General features: G+C 50.1%; 1 protein-coding gene across 8 annotated transcripts in view; it reads right to left on the bottom strand.

The window, feature by feature from the left end:
* The window catches only part of CARS1 (cysteinyl-tRNA synthetase 1), a 55,662-nt gene extending 49,171 nt beyond the window's left edge, over positions 1–6,491 (bottom strand). For 4 of the 8 annotated variants that reach the window (XR_009213586.1, XR_009213585.1, XM_032153780.2 and 1 more), the window contains exon 1: positions 6,401–6,489. Coding sequence is in view for 4 of the 8 variants with exons in the window: in XM_032153780.2 (XP_032009671.1) it covers positions 6,401–6,425 (25 nt within the window). In the remaining 4 variants the exon portion in view is untranslated. Of the gene's footprint in view, positions 1–6,400 lie in introns of all 8 variants that reach the window. The other 4 variants (XM_032153782.2, XM_032153781.2, XM_032755481.2 and 1 more) reach the window with 2 other exon arrangements.
* Between the last annotated feature and the right edge of the window lie 9,627 nt (positions 6,492–16,118).

The raw sequence follows: 16,118 nt of genomic DNA, 5'->3' as shown, positions 1-16,118 counted from the left end.
CAGATACTGGATAAAGTTGCCGAGGGAACAGATGAGTGGACAGCAGAATGGCACCACAGAGTGCATGCCACCGGTGGGCTGGCGTTCCCCTACGACACTGGGCCTCATGCACCCTTCTCAAAAAGACACCTGCACAAGGACCAGTGCTGGGAACTGGCCACAGCCTCTGCTGCTTTGAGCCCCCAGGGGCTTGCTTAGCAGGAGCCCTGCTGCCCAAAGATACCAGAGACACAAGAACAAGTCACTGTTCACTTCAGCTCTTCCAACAGTCCAAAGAAAGAGAAACGGGCAGACTCTGGCCCCGCTGAAGGTGCCAGGGGGGTGCCAGGAGCTCTTGAGGGCCTCTCACTTGCCCCATCCCCACAGTTACAGGCCCGGTGTCAGCACTGGCACTGCCGGGGGCTTCCCTCTGAGAGGAAGGAGGCTGCCTACATGGAGATGCGCTCTCCTCCCAACTGGAGATGACATCAGGGAGGACGGAGGTGGAGGCAGACCCACCATGGCAGCTCCAAGCACCCCAAAGTGAGGTCCTGGAAAACTAACTCTAAATAAATATCAGACTCCTACAAACTCTTTTGCAGAGCAACTTCCAGCCAGGAGACTTCTAGTTTAGCTGGATATTTCCCTCCAACAGCTCTGTAGCTGCCAGCAGTGGTCCCATTTCATGATACAGAAAATGAAGTTCACTAAAGATTAGAGAACTTGTCAGAGGGATGGACAGAGCCGGAAGGTGAGCCTTGTCCCCTCATGGGTCAGGCCACAGTTTGAAAGCTGTTCCCCAATGCTGACCCTCCACACTCCTCTCCCCTGTCCCCTCCCTGAGCCTTGGTCTTCTGCAACTGCTCTTGCCTGGGCTGGACTCCACGATAGCAAGAGGGAAGAAGAGACAACAGCAGCACCCTGAGAAAGTGACACAGCATCGGCTTCCAGCTCAGTGAGCTGACAGTCATGTGCCTCTGACACTCAGTCGATTCTGATGGAGACCACCAGCAACGGCCCGAACACTGACAGTGACCATGGTTGATGACAGGGGGTTACAGGTGATTTTAATTCCCTCTTTTTCTACATTGCTCACATTTTCTGCAGTAAGCATCTGCTATTTTTAAAATGAGAAAAACATAAAATATCCTAACGGCTGCAGTGGCTTTGAGTGTTGAGGAAGCAGTCTGGGACCTGAAGCCGCTGTGGATCCGCTCTCTGGAGACCTGAGGGGCGGCCCCGACACCCTCCAGGGCGGAGTGCCTACACTCACACACACGGCGGCATTTCCTCACGGTAAAACATGCTCATAACATCAGCCTTGTAAAGCTGCAGGCCATTAAGTCAAATTACACTTGTAAAATGTTTAAAAGCTGCGTGGCACAGAGCCGGGGCCCCGTTTGCCATCATTATTATCATAATCGCTCTGGTATTATTAATGTTATTGTAATAGCCGCATGCTACACACAGAGAATTTCCTGGCGTTTTCCTGGGGATCACACACTCATTTTTATTTAATTAATTTTATTATTTTAAAAGTTTATTACCAAATCTGCCTTGATCTTGGATCACATCATTCTTAAATGTACCGTCTAGAGCAGCCTAGGCGGCTCATCAAAAGGGAACCAAGTCCACGCTTGGGAAGGATCTTGTCAGAGCAGAAAGGTGCCAGTGCTCAGGGAAGCACAGGAGAATGACAGGCTTCCATGAGATGGACGCAGTCAGTCATTTGGGTAATTGTGGTAGCTGCATTTAAGTGTGTCTTGAGGAAACAAATAAAAATAGGTCAGCTTTCAAGTGGTCATGGGTTTGAGCCAGGCTGTGGTCTATCAGTCTGATGCTGAGATCAGATGAGAACACTTCTGGGCAGATGGAAAACCTCCCAGGGACCTGTTCCTCGACACCAGCCCTCATCGTAGAGCCTGCACACTCCATGCTGAAACTCCTGCTCTGCCCGCACGGGAAGGAATGCCCACCACCGGGTGACCTTGCAGTTCAGTTCATCAACACATTGAGGGACATGGGAATCTCCCAAAGGTGGATGGTGGTTATCACCAGCTACAAAGGTGGAGTCTCTACAGAACATTTATTGAAATCACATGCAAGTACCAGGCAATCACTCAGCACAGATACCAAAACAAAGCCACACCAAATGAACAACATCTCTGACACGTCAAACAACCGTGGCAGTGCGATCTCTCCCTCTCTCTGGCTCTTTCCTATCAGCATTTATTTTTTATTTATTTTTATTTTATTTTATTTTATTTTTTTTGAGACGGAGTCTCGCTCTTGTCACCCAGGCTGGAGTGCAGTGGCATGATCTCGGCTCACTGCAAACTCCGCCTCCCGCGTTCAAGCGATTCTCCTGCCTCAGCCTCCCGAGTAGCTGGGATTACAGGTGCCCGCCACCATGCCCAGCCAATTTTTGTATTTTTAGTAGAGACAGGGTTTCACCATATTGGCCAGGCTGGTCTAGAACTCCTGACCTCAGGTGATCCACCCACTTCAGCCTCCCAAAGTGCCGGGATTATAGGCATGAGCCACCATGCCTGGCCTCCTATCAGCATTTAAACCTCTCCTGGCTGCCCTGTTTCTCTTCCGGCGTTCCTTTGAGGCTCTCCCAGCTCCACTCCAGGCATGGCCCTGGTGTGCCATCAGCAGCAGAACCTGGGGGATCCAGAGAAGTCACATTCTTGGGCTCGCCAGAGACCTGCCAAATCAGAATCTCTGGGGTGGGCCCAGCAAGTGAGGTTTAAATCAGCTTCCCCATGGGTGGGTAGCTTGCTAAAATGCAGACCCCATTACAGCAGGTCTGAGCTCCTAATAAGTGCCTCAGTTTGGTGGGGGTCTGCACCCCTCACTCACCCTGACTCTTTGCCCTCTGACCCTGCCACTTCAAAGGTCCCACCAGGGTCCTCATCTTGTGGGTGTCCAGGCAACATCTCACCCTGCAGGTTACTCCCTTTCTGCAAATGTTCCCCTGGTCCCACCCTCTATAGTTGCTCCTCTTGGGTCCTTCCCAATGACCCACTCCCTGCCCAAGAAGTGCTCAGAAGGGGACTGGAAAAAGCCCCCAGACATGAATCGTGGGGAGGAGAGAGGGGCATGCACCCCTGCTCTCACCAACTAGGAGCCACCACCACCCACTCCCAGAGACCAGAGCCTCCTCCTACAGGTGAGGGCTTACTCTCCCCCTCCCCATCCTGATCACCAGCCCCGGAGGTCCAGCTGCCACTCGTTCACAAAGGTGGCCCCCAGGCATCCTCTCTCACCCCCAAGAATGGCATCTCCTTCTTCCTCCTTACTGGGAGGGAAGTTATTCATTATCAGGGGAATCCAGCATCCCTCACAATGAGCCTGTGGGGTGATCAGACAGCAATATTGCCACCCAGAGCACCCACACTGGAAATGGCTTAATCTCTACCCCAAGGGTACTGCCTAAGACTCTTCAAATACCTGGAAACATGGTACCTGAGTTCATAGAGGAGCAAACATTTCATGTGGCTCTGGGGAAAACATCGAAGGGCATCAGCTTTATTCTCGTCTGCCTTAACTCACTGGGTTGAGTTATTGTGAGTCTGAAGAGAATCATCAAAGGCAGCACAGCACAGCACAGCAGTTAAGGTCCCTATTGAGTCAGGCTGCCCAGGTTGGGAGCCTGGCTGTGCCTCTGGCTAGTCATGATGGTGGACAGATTGCTTGACTTCTCTGAACCTCAGGATTCTCATCCATACAAGATGCCGGCAGGATCTTCCTCAAAGGGGTTCCTCCGAGGGTGGCAGGAGATAACAGATGTAAAGCATTTAGAGCAGTGCCTGGCACAGACTCATGCTGAAAAAATGCTGGCTGCGTTATTATGAAGACCCTTGAATTAAACTGTATAAAAATTAAACTATAAGTCTGACCTGATGAGCAGCCGCCCAAGTGGTATCCCAAGTCTGTGCGAAAAGGCCCTGAGGTAGGCTCCATCTATCCTAGAAACCTCAGAAATGAAACTCATCCTTCTGAAATAATCAGGCTCTTGGACAGGCACCAAGCCTATGCACCTTCAAGACTACAAAGGAGAAGCTGCATACCCAATGAGATCAGGAAAGAGAAATAGACGTTCTGAGTCAACTAGGGAAGATGGTACAAAAATGAAGGCCTCCTTGAAAAATCTGGGAAGATGGTCACTGAAAGCATTTACGATTGGATTTTTTTTTTTTTTTGAGACAGAGTCTTGCTCTGACGCCCAGGCTGGAGTGCAGTGGCGCGATCTCGGCTCACTGCAAGCTCTGCCTCCCAGGTTCACATCATTCTCCAGCCTCAGCCTCCGAGTAGCCAGGCGCTCGCCACTGCGCCCGGCTAATTTTTTTTGTATTTTTAGTAGAGACAGGGTTTCATCATGGTCTCGATCTCCTGACCTCGTGATCTGCTGGCCTCGGCCTCCCAAAGTGCTGGGATTACAGGTGTGAGCCACTGAGCCCGGCCTACGATTGGATTTTATTTCCTGTTCTCATCTTTGAGAGTGTGTGTGTGTGATGGGAGGAGGTGATAGTAAAGGCAGGTGGGCCATGCCCTGGGGCAAAAGAACACTGGCTGGAGATGCTGTGCGCAGGCTGAGGACTGGGCAATCTGCCTGGTGCCCTGACAGCCCGGAGAGGGCAATCCCAAACTATATGGCAAGCTCCAAAAAGAAGGCAATTCTTACAAGGCTCTGAAAACCTAAAATTCTAAAGCTATTTTTAAAAACAAGATACAAAACACTACTAATATGTCATTTACGTTCACAAATGAACAAAAACACATTTTTAGTTTGAAAACAAACAGGCTCTGACTTTCAGCATGGACACAGCACTTACTGAGTGCCAGGCACTCTTCTACGTCCTTCCCATCTATTAATTCATTTACACTCCATGCTCCAAGGTAGGAGCCATTACCCATGGTTTGCTGTGGGGCGGGGGGCAGAGTTGGGACTCTGGCCCTTCCAGGGTGGTTCCAGAGTTGGGGCTGTTAACTATGATGCTGTTTTACAGGAATCTGGGTGACTTCTGAGGGCTGCCTGGCTCTGGGACGGGTGGAGATGGTGCTGGAATCCAGGCACACAGGTAGGGTGGTAGGCGGCGTGCCTGGAAGGTGACTACCTCCTGCCACTTGACACAAGAGTGTAGCCCTGTCATCTGGGTGTCCCCATGCTGCCAGATTACCCAGGTAGTCAGAACTACCTACCTATAAACCAATAAACCCTCAAGGGGCAAAGGGCACCACCGGATGCTAAGGAAATCTTGGTACGATCTAAACTGAGGGTGGGGGCTGGAGGTGTCTTAGAAGAACTTGCATCTAATTTTTGCCAGCCAAAAGAATTAAAAACTAGATACTGAGAATGTTTCCTTTGGAAAGCCTGCTCCAGACTGTTAGGAATCTGGGCTTTCTGATTCAGTCTCTTGCCTTTCCAGCACCTAAAATCTTGCTGGAGGGACAGTGAGAGAAGACTCACTGGTCTCTCAAGGTCTACCCGCTGGTGACACGAGTGACTGGGGGAGCTGACACAGCTGTGTCCCTGGGGAACCTTCCCGGGTTGGCAATAAAATGGGGCAGTAATGCTCTGACAATCAGCTTGCAGTGGACTGCCTGCGGAACTGGAGATGAAAGCCTTGGTAAAGCCCCAAGCCCTTTTACTGTGTGTACGCGTACCCCTGGCGTCCTCTGCCCCATTTCCCTAAGTACCAACCTCAGGTGCCCTCCGCCCACCTCCCGGAAGCTGCCAGGTCTGGGCAGAAAACCAAAACAACCCTTGGGCCTTTGTCTCCCCCCTAAAGTCCAGCTGGGGCAAGAGGGAGCGAGGGCCCGCCCAGGCACCGGCTGGGGAGAGGCTGTTTGATGTACGGCCACCTCCCGGGGTGAGGATGCAAGGGGACCTCGGCAGGAACCAAGTGAAGAAACTGAGGCTGGGTGGTCTGGGCAGCGCCCCGGTCGGGCTCGGGTCCCCGCGGGTCTGTGCTCCAGCCACGGGTCTAGCAGACCCTCAAACAGGGGTCCCAGGGGTCCCAGTGGCCGTCCCTCGGAGCCGGGCACCCGTTGTCCTTCGGATCCTAGGACGTGCCACCCCTCGAACCTCAGGACCCGCCGTCCCTCAGACCCCGGTCACTGACACCCCTCAGACCCCGGGCACTGCTGCCCCTCAGACCCCAGGCACCCCCGCCCCTCGGACCCGAGGACGTGCCGTCCCTCAGACCCCGGGCACTGACACCCCTCAGACCTCGGGCACTGCCGCCCCTCAGACCCCGGGCGCCTCCGCCCCTCAGACCACGGACACAGCCGCCCCTCCGAACCCAGGCACCCCGGCCCCTCAGACATAAGGACTCGCCGCCCTTCGAGCCCAGCACCCAGCGCCCAGTCAGGCCCCCAGCCGCCCTCAGCCTGGCCCGGCCGCGCCGCTCACCCTGCTGCCCGGAGGAATCTGCCATGGCTGGGAATCCCGGACCCGCAGCTGCAGCTACAGACACTTCCTAGAATCTGATGCAACCGCCGCCCCGGAAGTCGCACCCCGCGCCGGGCCAGTCTTCCGGGACACGCCTGGTCGCTAGGCAACCACCAGGGGCTCCGGATGTCGCCGGCCCGGAGCATGCTAGGAGCTGTAGTTCAACCCAATGGCGACCCGCGCTCCGGAGCATCGCACGGCCAAGGGTTCAGTGTCCGTGCTGGGAGTAGTCAGCCCAGCCGCGGGAAGACAGGCACTAGAGACTGAGCGCCCTGTAATAGGTGTTTAAATCACGATTGCGCTAAGCGCCGTGGGGACCAGGCCTAGCCTGGAGGTCAGAGGCGGCCTCGGGACAGGGTGTGCTGGCAGACGGGATAGTTCCCAGGAGGCCGACCTGGAGCAGGGCCTGGGGATGGGCGGGAAGCGCGCTCCAGGCCTAGGGACCGCCCTGCCAATGACCCTGCGGAAAGCAAGCCACTATGAAGTGTTCCGTGAACAGGCTTCTCCATCTCCTTCTCAGACCCCATTCTGGAGCCATCCCCAACCCCCTTAGGGCTCCTGCCTTCTGTGTGCATGATGTTACCTCCCAAAGATATCCCACCCCAGGTTCGTGCACCCACCCAAAATGACAGGAAATGCTATTTAAGAAACAGAATTTTAGTATGTCAAGAAAAGTTATTAGCCAAGACTAGTGGCTCATGCCTGTAATCCCAGCACCTTGGAAGTCCAAGGCAGGAGGATCATTTGAGTCTAGGAGTTTGAAGCTGCAGTAAGCTATGACTGTGCCACTGCATTCCAGCCTAGGCGACAGAGTGAGACCCTTTCTCAAAAAATAAAAAATAAAAAATCTTCTAGTTACTTTTTGGAATCTCATGTCTAATTTCATAATAAATTCTAAGGCCAGCTGGGCGCGGTGGCTCACGCCTGTAATCCCAGCACTTTGGGAGGCCGAGGCGGGCGGATCACGAGGTCAGGAGATCAAGACCATCCTGGCTAACTCGGTGAAACCCCGTCTCTACTAAAAAAAAAAATACAAAAATTAGCCGGGCGTGGTGGCGGGCGCCTGCAGTCCCAGCTACTAGGGAGGCTGAGGCAGGAGAATGGCGCAAACCCGGGAGGCAGAGCTTGCAGTGAGCTGGGATCGTGCCACTGCACTCCAGCCTGGGCAACAGAGCAAGACTCCGTCTCTAAAAAAAAAAAAAAAAAAATTCTAAGGCCGGGCATGGTGGCTCACACCTGTAATCCCAGCACTTTGGGAGGCTGAGGTGGGCGGATCAGGAGGTCAAGAGATCGAGACCATCCTGGCCAACATGGTGAAACCCTGTCTCTACTAAAAATGCAAAAATTAGCTGGACATGGTGGTGCTTGCCTGTAGTCCCAGCTACTCGGGAGGCTGAAGCAGGAGACTCGCTTGAACCAGGGAGGCGGAGGTTGCAATGAGCAGAGATTTTGCCATTGCACTCCAGCCTGGCAACAGAGCAAGACTCCGTCTCAAATAAATAAATAAATAAAATAAAAAATAAATAAATTCTAAATTCTATTGGTGGCTGGAAAAAAAAAAAGAAGAGTTTGTTTACATTTCTGCAAAGATCCTGTAGCATGTGCTGTAACTTGCCCAGGATGTGCGAGGCTCTGTGAGACTCCAACTGATCCCAAAGAAGGGACCAGGTCCAGGACTTAGGGGACAAAGTTCTGGCCAGGTCCTACCATGACTCTCACAGTGCCTGTTGCTCACTCATCACTCTAGGACCATGAATCACCCAAACCCAGCTCGGCCACGTGCCTTCTTGGGAGAAGGAACTGGAGGTGCCCAGGAGAGTCAGAAGCCTCTTGGAGATAAACAGTTGGCTAAGGCTTGCCCTGCCCTTCCTTTCTTGCACTGAGAAAGCCTCCTGACATCAGGTCAGGCAAGCCAGAGTTTGGCTGTGAGACCTGGGGTGAGTTTAACTTCTCTGAGCTTCCAGATGTCCTGTTTTTAAATCTGCAAAGTGGGGCCGGGCGCCGTGTCTCACGCCTGTAATCCCAGCACTTTGGGAGACCAAGGCGGCCAGATCATTTGAGGTCAGGAGTGCAAAACCAGCCTGGCCAATGTAGTGAAATTTCATCTCTGCTGGGAAAAAAAAAAAAAAAAAAAGGTCTGCAGAGCGGAACTGGGAAATGATCATCTGCTCAGGTGGCTGAGCTGTGTCTAAGAGTGCTGCAGTGTCTAGCAGCAGTGGGTCCCGCCTCCCCAGTCCTGCTGCGTCCCAGCCCTACCACCAGGGCAAGGACACTCTCTGAACCTCAGCATCCCCCTGGTGTTGTAGTTCTTTGGGACAGCACAGTGGGTTACAGGTTGTTATGGGTTGCATTGTGTCTCTCCCAAAAGATGTGGAAATCCTATAACACCAGGACCTGTGAATGTGACCTTATTGGATATAGGGTCTTTGCAGATGATAAAGTCGTAAGATGAGGTCATTAGGGTGGACCTTAATCCAGTATAACTGATATCCTTGTAAAAAGGGAAAATTTCAGCTGGGCATGGTGGCTCACACCTGTAATCCCAGCACTCTGGGAGGCTGAAGAGGGAGGATGGCTTGAGCCCTGGAGTTTCAGGTTGCAGTGAGCTATGATTGTGCCACTGCACACCAGCCTGGGTGCAGAGTGAGACCCTGTCTCTAAAATAAATAAATGAATAAATAAATACACATATATAAATTAATTAAAAAATTTTTTTGAGACGGAGTTTCACTCTTGTTGCCCAGGCTAGAGTGCAATGGTGCCATCTTGGCTCACCGCAACCTCCGTCTCCCAGGTTCAAGAGATTCTCCTGCCTCAGCCTCCCGAATAGGTGGGATTACAGGAGTGTGCCACCATGCCCGGCTAATTTTGTATTTTTAGTAGAGATGGGTTTCTCCATGTTGGTCAGGCTGGTCTTGAACTCCTGACCTCAGGTGATCTGCCCGCCTCGGCCTCCCAAAGTGCTGGGATTACAGGCGTGAGCCACCATGCCTGGCCTCTCCTAAATTTTCATAGCTAAACAGCAAACATCCTCATGACTAAATATTAGGTTCAGTTTTATTGACTTCTTTGGGGCACATTCCCAGCCTGGCCACTGCTGGGCCAAGAGGCTGCAGGTTTTGAAGTCACAGAGGATGCCTTCCGCACACCCACCCTCACAGCAGATGGAACATGGCAGCAGGAGTCCAGGCCATTGGGGAAGGCTGTAAGTGTCACCTGGTCACACTTCATACACTTTCCTTGGGTGTAGGAGTTCACACAGGGTTCACCAACACACTCACCTAGGCAAGAGGTTGGGCAGAGGTCAGATCCTGCACCAGGGCACTCTGGCATCTTGGGCTGTGCTGTCTGCCCATCCAGGCCCAGGAGGTTCACACCTGGAATGAGAAAATAGAAATACTTACGTACTGGAGTTTAGGATCAAAATAATCTCTGGATTGTTACAATTTCCTATAAATGATTGACAGACTGCTTCGGTGGCCTCCAAGGGCTCCGGCTATCTGTGCTGGGTTTGCTTCTCCAAATAGCTGTACTGTGAGCCATGATAGGAATCCCAGGCTCCCTCTGACCTCAGAAACTGAGGCTACTGAGGGTGAGCTTGTGGTCACTAGCAGGACAGCTCTTCCATCTCCCCAGACAGGGCTCACCGCCCAGCTGCCTGTGTTGCAAATGAGAGCAGGTGAGTGCTCCGTGGGATCAGAGGCCCTGCTGCCTCCGTATGAATCATTATGCTGGTTTCCACCGAAGGACCTGAGACCTGGCAGAAAAGGATGCATGCTCCATTTGACATCCTATTAAATCAAGTTTGGCCTAAAGCTGCCTCCTTCCATATTTTAAGTTCAGCCTAAAGGTTTCTCTGTACATCATGAACTAAAACCTAAATGGAGTTGTAAACAGAGTGTAGTCGACTCTTGTGCCAGTCACTGAGTTTTGGCCAATCAGAGGTGGCCAGCTGTTCAAACTGCGTTCAAATAAGGCAAACGCCAAGTTGTAGCCAGTCCAGCTATCTCTGTACCTCACTTCCGTTTTCCGTACGTCGCCTTCGTTTCTTTTTCTGTCCGTAAATCTGCTTCTGCCGCTGTGCTGGAATCTCTGAGCTTGCTCTGGCTTGGGAGGCTGCCCCATTCCCAATTATTCTTTGTTCAATTAAACTCTTAAATTTAGGCCGGGTGCGCTGGCTCACGCCTGTTATCCCAGCACTTTGGGAGGCTGAGGTAGGCAGATGACCTGAGGTCAGGATTTTGAGACCACCCTGGCCAAGACGGTGAAACCCCGTCTCTAATAAAAAATACAAAAAAATTAGCCGGGCGTGGTGGTGGGTGCCTGTAATCCCAGCTACTTGGAAGGTTGAGGCAGGAGAATCACTGGAACCCAGGAGGCGGAGGTTGCAGTGAGCTGAGATCATGCCACTGCATTCCAGCCTGGGCAATAAGAGCAAGACTCCGTATCAAAAATAAAATAAAATAAATAAATTGAATTTGGCTAAGGTTTTTCTTTTAGCAATCTCATTAACATTTCACTGAGACAGTGTGGGCCCCCTTAGGCATGTTTCCTAAGGGCAGGCCAGTTCTTTCTTCTAGAATGTTTTCTCCAGTTCTCACCTCAGCAGCCCTCCACCAGCCTCCCTGATATGAGGCTCCCTGCTGCAATCTTAGAAGAGTGGACCTGGCTCTAGGAACTTCCTTTCTTTTTTTTTTCTTTGAGACGGAGTCTTGCTCTGTTGCCCAGGCTGGAGTGCAGTGGCACGATCTTGGCTCACTGCAAGCTCTTCCTCCTGGGTTCACACCATTCTCCTGCCTCAGCCTCCCGAGTAGCTGGGACTACAGGCGCCTGCCACCATGCCCGGCTAATTTTTTGTATTTTTTTAGTAGAGACAGGGTTTCACCATGTTAGCCAGGATGGTCTCGATCTCCTGACCTTGTGATCTGCCCGCCTCGGCCTCTCAAAGTGCTGGGATTACAGGTGTGAGCCACTGCACCCTGCCTTTTTTTTTTTTTTTTGAGATAGAGTCTTTCTCTGTTGCCCAGGCTGGAGTGCAATGGTATGATCTTGGCTCACTGCAACCTCTGCCTCCCAGATTCAAGCAATTCTCCTGCCTCAGCCTCCTGAGTAGCTGGGATTACAGGTGCCTGCCACCACATCTGGCTAATTTTTGTAGTTTTAGTAGAGACAGGGTTTCTCCATGTTGGCCAGGCCGGTCTCGAACTTCCAACCTCAAGTGATCCACCTGCCTCGGCCTCCCAAATTGCTGGGATTACAGATGTGAGCCACTGCGCCCGGCCAAGTCTACCAAACATTTAAAGAAGAACTAACACCAGCCAGGTGCGGTGGCTAATATGTGTAATCCCAGCACTTTGGGAGGCCGAGGCAAGAGGATCACTTGAACCTAGGAGTTCAAGACCAGCCTAGGGAACATAGGGAGACCCCGTTTCTACACAAAATAAAAAATAATCAGCTGAGTGTTGTGACATGCACCTGTGGACCCAGCTACTTGGGAGGCTGAGGGAGGATTGCTTGAGCCAGAGAGGTTGAGGCTGCAGTAAGCTGTGATCATGCGACTACACCCCAGTCTGGGCAACAGAGTGAGACCCTGTCTAAGAAAAAAAAAGTCAAAGGACTTGAAAAGACATTTCTCCAAAGAAGATATAGAAATGGCTAAAAAGCAGACGAAAAGATGCTTGGCTGAATGTGATGGCTCATGCCTGTAATCCCAGCACTTTGAGAGGCTGAGGCTGGAGGATCACTTGAGCCCAGTAGTTTAAGACCAGCTTGGGCAACATGGAGAGACCCCGTCTCCATTAAAAAAAGAGAGAGAAAAAAGAAAAGAAAAGAAAAGATGCTCAACATTACTAATCGTTAGGAAAATGCAAATCAAACCCACATGATATACCATTTCAGACCCATTAGGATGACTATTATCAAAAAACAAAACAAAGCAAAAGAACAGAAAAGAGGTGTTAATGAGGAAAATGGAACCCTCGTGTACTGCTGCTGGGGATACAAAGTGGTGTCACTGTTGTGGAAAACAGTTCCTTGAAAAATTAAAAATAAGTCAACAAAAGCGGATATAGACAAATGTGATTACATCAAACCAAAAAGCTTCTGCATAGCAAATGCAACAGTCATCAGAGTGAACAGACAACCTGCAGAATGGGAGAAAATATTTGCAAACCGTACAACTGATAAGGGGTTTATATCCAGAATATACGACAACTCAATAGCAACAAATCAACCTAATTAAAAAATAGGCAAAGGACTAAATAGACATATCTCAAAAGAAGATATGCAAGTGGCCAATAGGTATGAAAAAATGCTCAGTATCTTGATCATCAGGGAAATGCAAATTAGTGCCACAATGAGATACCACCTCACACCTATCAGAATGGCTATTATCAAAAAGACCAAAGATAACAACTGGCAGTGAGGCTGTGGATAAAAGGGAACACTTCCTCATTCTTGGTAGGAGTGCAAATTATTGCAGCCATTATGGAAAACAGTACAGAAGTTCCTAAAAAAATTAAAAATAGAACTACTATATAATCCAGCAATCTCACTGCTAGGTAGATGCTCCAAACAAGTGAAGTTAGTGTATCAAAGAAATATCTGCACTTCCTCTGTTCATTGAAGCATAGTCACAACAGCCAAGATAGAGAATTAACCTAGTCCATCAACAGATAAATGGATAAAGAAAATGTGCCATGTATACACAATGAAATACTATGCAGCAAGAAAAAAGAAGGACATCCTGTCATTTGTAACAACATGGATAAGCCTGGAGGACATTAAGTTAGGTGAAATGAGACAGCCCAGAAAGCCAAATGCTACATGATCTCACTTGCATGCAAAGTCTAAAAAAGTTGAACCCACAGAAGTGGAGTGTAAAATGGTGGTTACCAGGAGCTGCAGAGGTGGTGAGGAGGTGGCTGGGGAAATGCTGGAAAAAGGTTCCAAAATTTCTGTTAGACAGGAGGAGTAACTTCCATGTATAACGTGGTGACTACCGTTAACAACAATATGTTGACAGGGCCTGGTGGCTCACGCCTGTAATCCCAGCATTTGGGGAGGCTGAGGTGGGCGGATCACCTGAGGTCAGGAGTTCAAGACCAGCCTGGCTAACATGGTGAAACCCCGTCTTGACTAAATAGACAAAATTAGCTGGACGTGGTGGCGGGCGCCTGTAATCCCAGCTACTCAGGACGCTGAGGCAGGAGAATTGCTTGAACCCGGGAGGCAGAGGCTGCAATGAGCCAAGATCACACCACCGCACTCCAGCCTGGGTGACAGAGTCAGACTCCCTCTCAAAGAAATAAAAAACCCACAAAAACCAACAATATATTATATTCTTGAAAAATGCTGAGAGAGTAGATTTTAAGTCTTCTTATCACAAGAACAACTATGTGAGGTGTGGTTATGTCACTTAGCTTGATTTTGCCATTCCACAATTTATACATATTGTAGAAGATCATGGTGTACATTGTAATATATTCAACTTTATCTGTCACTTTTTTTTTCTTTTTCTTTCTTTCTTTCTTTTTTTTTTTGAGACGGAGTTTCACTCTTGTTGCCCAGCTGGAATACAATGGCACGATCTCGGCTCACCACAACCTCTGCCTCCTGGGTTCAAGTGATTCTCCTGAGCCACTGTGCCTGGCCCTGTCACTTTTAAAGAATAAAGTAAAATAAGTAAAAATAGAATTACTGTATGATTCAGAGATTCTACTTTTGGGTATATGTCCACTAGACAGGAGGAGTAACTTCCATGTATAACATGGTGACTACCGTTAACAACAATATATTGACCGGGCATGGTGGCTCATGCCTGTAATCCCAGCATTTAGGGAGGCGGAGGTGGGCGGATCACCTGAGGTCAGGAGTTCAAGACCAGCCTGGCCAACATGGTGAAACCCTGTCTTGACTAAAAAGACAAAATTAGCCAGGTGTGGTGGCGGGCGAGAAGAGAAAAGGGGGCCCCTCGCTGGCCTCCCCTGCCCCAGCATCTCCAGGGCAAGCACCACCTCTAGCCTTGTTCTCCCCTCAAGATGTCTCGGGGGTCCCTTCCAGCTCTGGTGCCCAGCCAGCACCCCCTGCATCTGTCCCTCCTCCTTTTGGGTATTATATACCCAAAAGACATGAAAACAGGTGCTCAAACAGATATTTATATACCCACGTCCATAGCAGCATTATTTATTTATTTATTATTCATTGTTTTCATTGCTGTTGTTCTTTTTTTAACTTTTATTTTAGGTTCGGGGATACATGTGCAGGTTTGTTTATATAGGTAAACTCATGTCATGGGGTTTGTTGTACAGGTTATTTTGTCACCCAGTACCCAAGAGTTATTTTTTCTGATCCTCTCTCTCCTCCCACCCTCCACTCTTAAGTAGGCCCCAGTGTATGTTGTTCCCCTCTCTGCGTCCATGTGTTCTCATTATTTAGCTCCCACTTATAAGTGAGAACATGTGATATTTGGTTTTCTGTTCCTACATTAGTTTACTAAGAATAATGGCCTCCAGCTCCATCCATGTTCCTACAAAGGACATGATCTCCTTCTTTTTTATGGCTGCATAGTATTCCGTGGTGTATATGTACCACATTTTCTTTATCTGGTCTACCATTGGTGGGCATTTAGGTTGATTCCATGTCTTTGCTATTGTGAACGGTGAGCAGTATTACTTATTTCCTTATTTTTTATTTTTTGAGGTGAAGTTTTGCTCTGTCACCCAGGCTGGAGTGCAATGGCGCAATCTCGGCTCACTGCAACCTCCGCCCCCTGGGTTCAATTGATTCTCATGCCTCACACTCCCGAGTAGCTGGGATTACAGGCGCCCAGCACCATGCCCGGCTAATTTTTGTATTTTTAGTCGAGACGGAGTTTCACCATGTTGGCCAGGCTGGTCTGAAACTCCTGACCTCAAGGCGATCCTCCTGTCTTGGTCTCTCAAAGTGCCAGGATGACAGGTGTGAGCCACCGCGCCCGGCCGCAGCATTACTTATAATAGCGAAAAGGTAGAAGGAAAAAAAACTGAGTATCCATGAACAGATGAATGGATAAACAAAATGTGGTCTATTCATACAAGAAAATACTAATTCAGCCAAAAAAAGGAAGGAAATTCTGGCACATGTAACAATATGAATATACCTTGAAGACATCTGAAGTCTTGACTCATTGTAGTTTTGATTTGTATTTCCTTACAATTTGTCAAAGACCTAAATATAAGAGCTAAAACTGTAAAGCCACTGACCGGGCTTTGGAATTCGGCGTCCCCCAGGACGGGCCCTCCCCATCCCTTCCCCAGTACCCCTGCCCGCCGGCCTAGCCTAAGACGTTTTCCTTGTTGCCTGGCCACTTCCTAGGGAGGGGAAGAGGTATCTTGACTTTCACCCCCGATCATGCACCCCAAGAGGGTCCAGGCTCCACCAGCCCTGCTCAGCAGAAGAGAAACAGGCGTTCCTCGCTGGCCTCCCCTTCCCCAGCCCCTCCAGGGCAAGCACCACCTCCAGCCTTGTTCTCTCTCCAAGATGTCTTAGGGGTCCCTTCCAGCTCTGGTGCCCAGCCAGCACCCCCTGCGTCTGTCCCTCTTCCTTCCCTCATTCCCACAATATTTTCTGAGCAGAGTGGGGGGCAGGGGCAGGTTGGGGAAAGGCCACAGTTGCTCCTGCACTCTCCTGTCCGGTCTGG

Source organism: Hylobates moloch, unplaced genomic scaffold (assembly GCF_009828535.3).
Source record: "Hylobates moloch isolate HMO894 unplaced genomic scaffold, HMol_V3 SCAFFOLD_5, whole genome shotgun sequence".
NCBI lineage: Eukaryota > Metazoa > Chordata > Mammalia > Primates > Hylobatidae > Hylobates > Hylobates moloch.
This window is presented reverse-complemented; position numbering and strand designations above follow the sequence as displayed.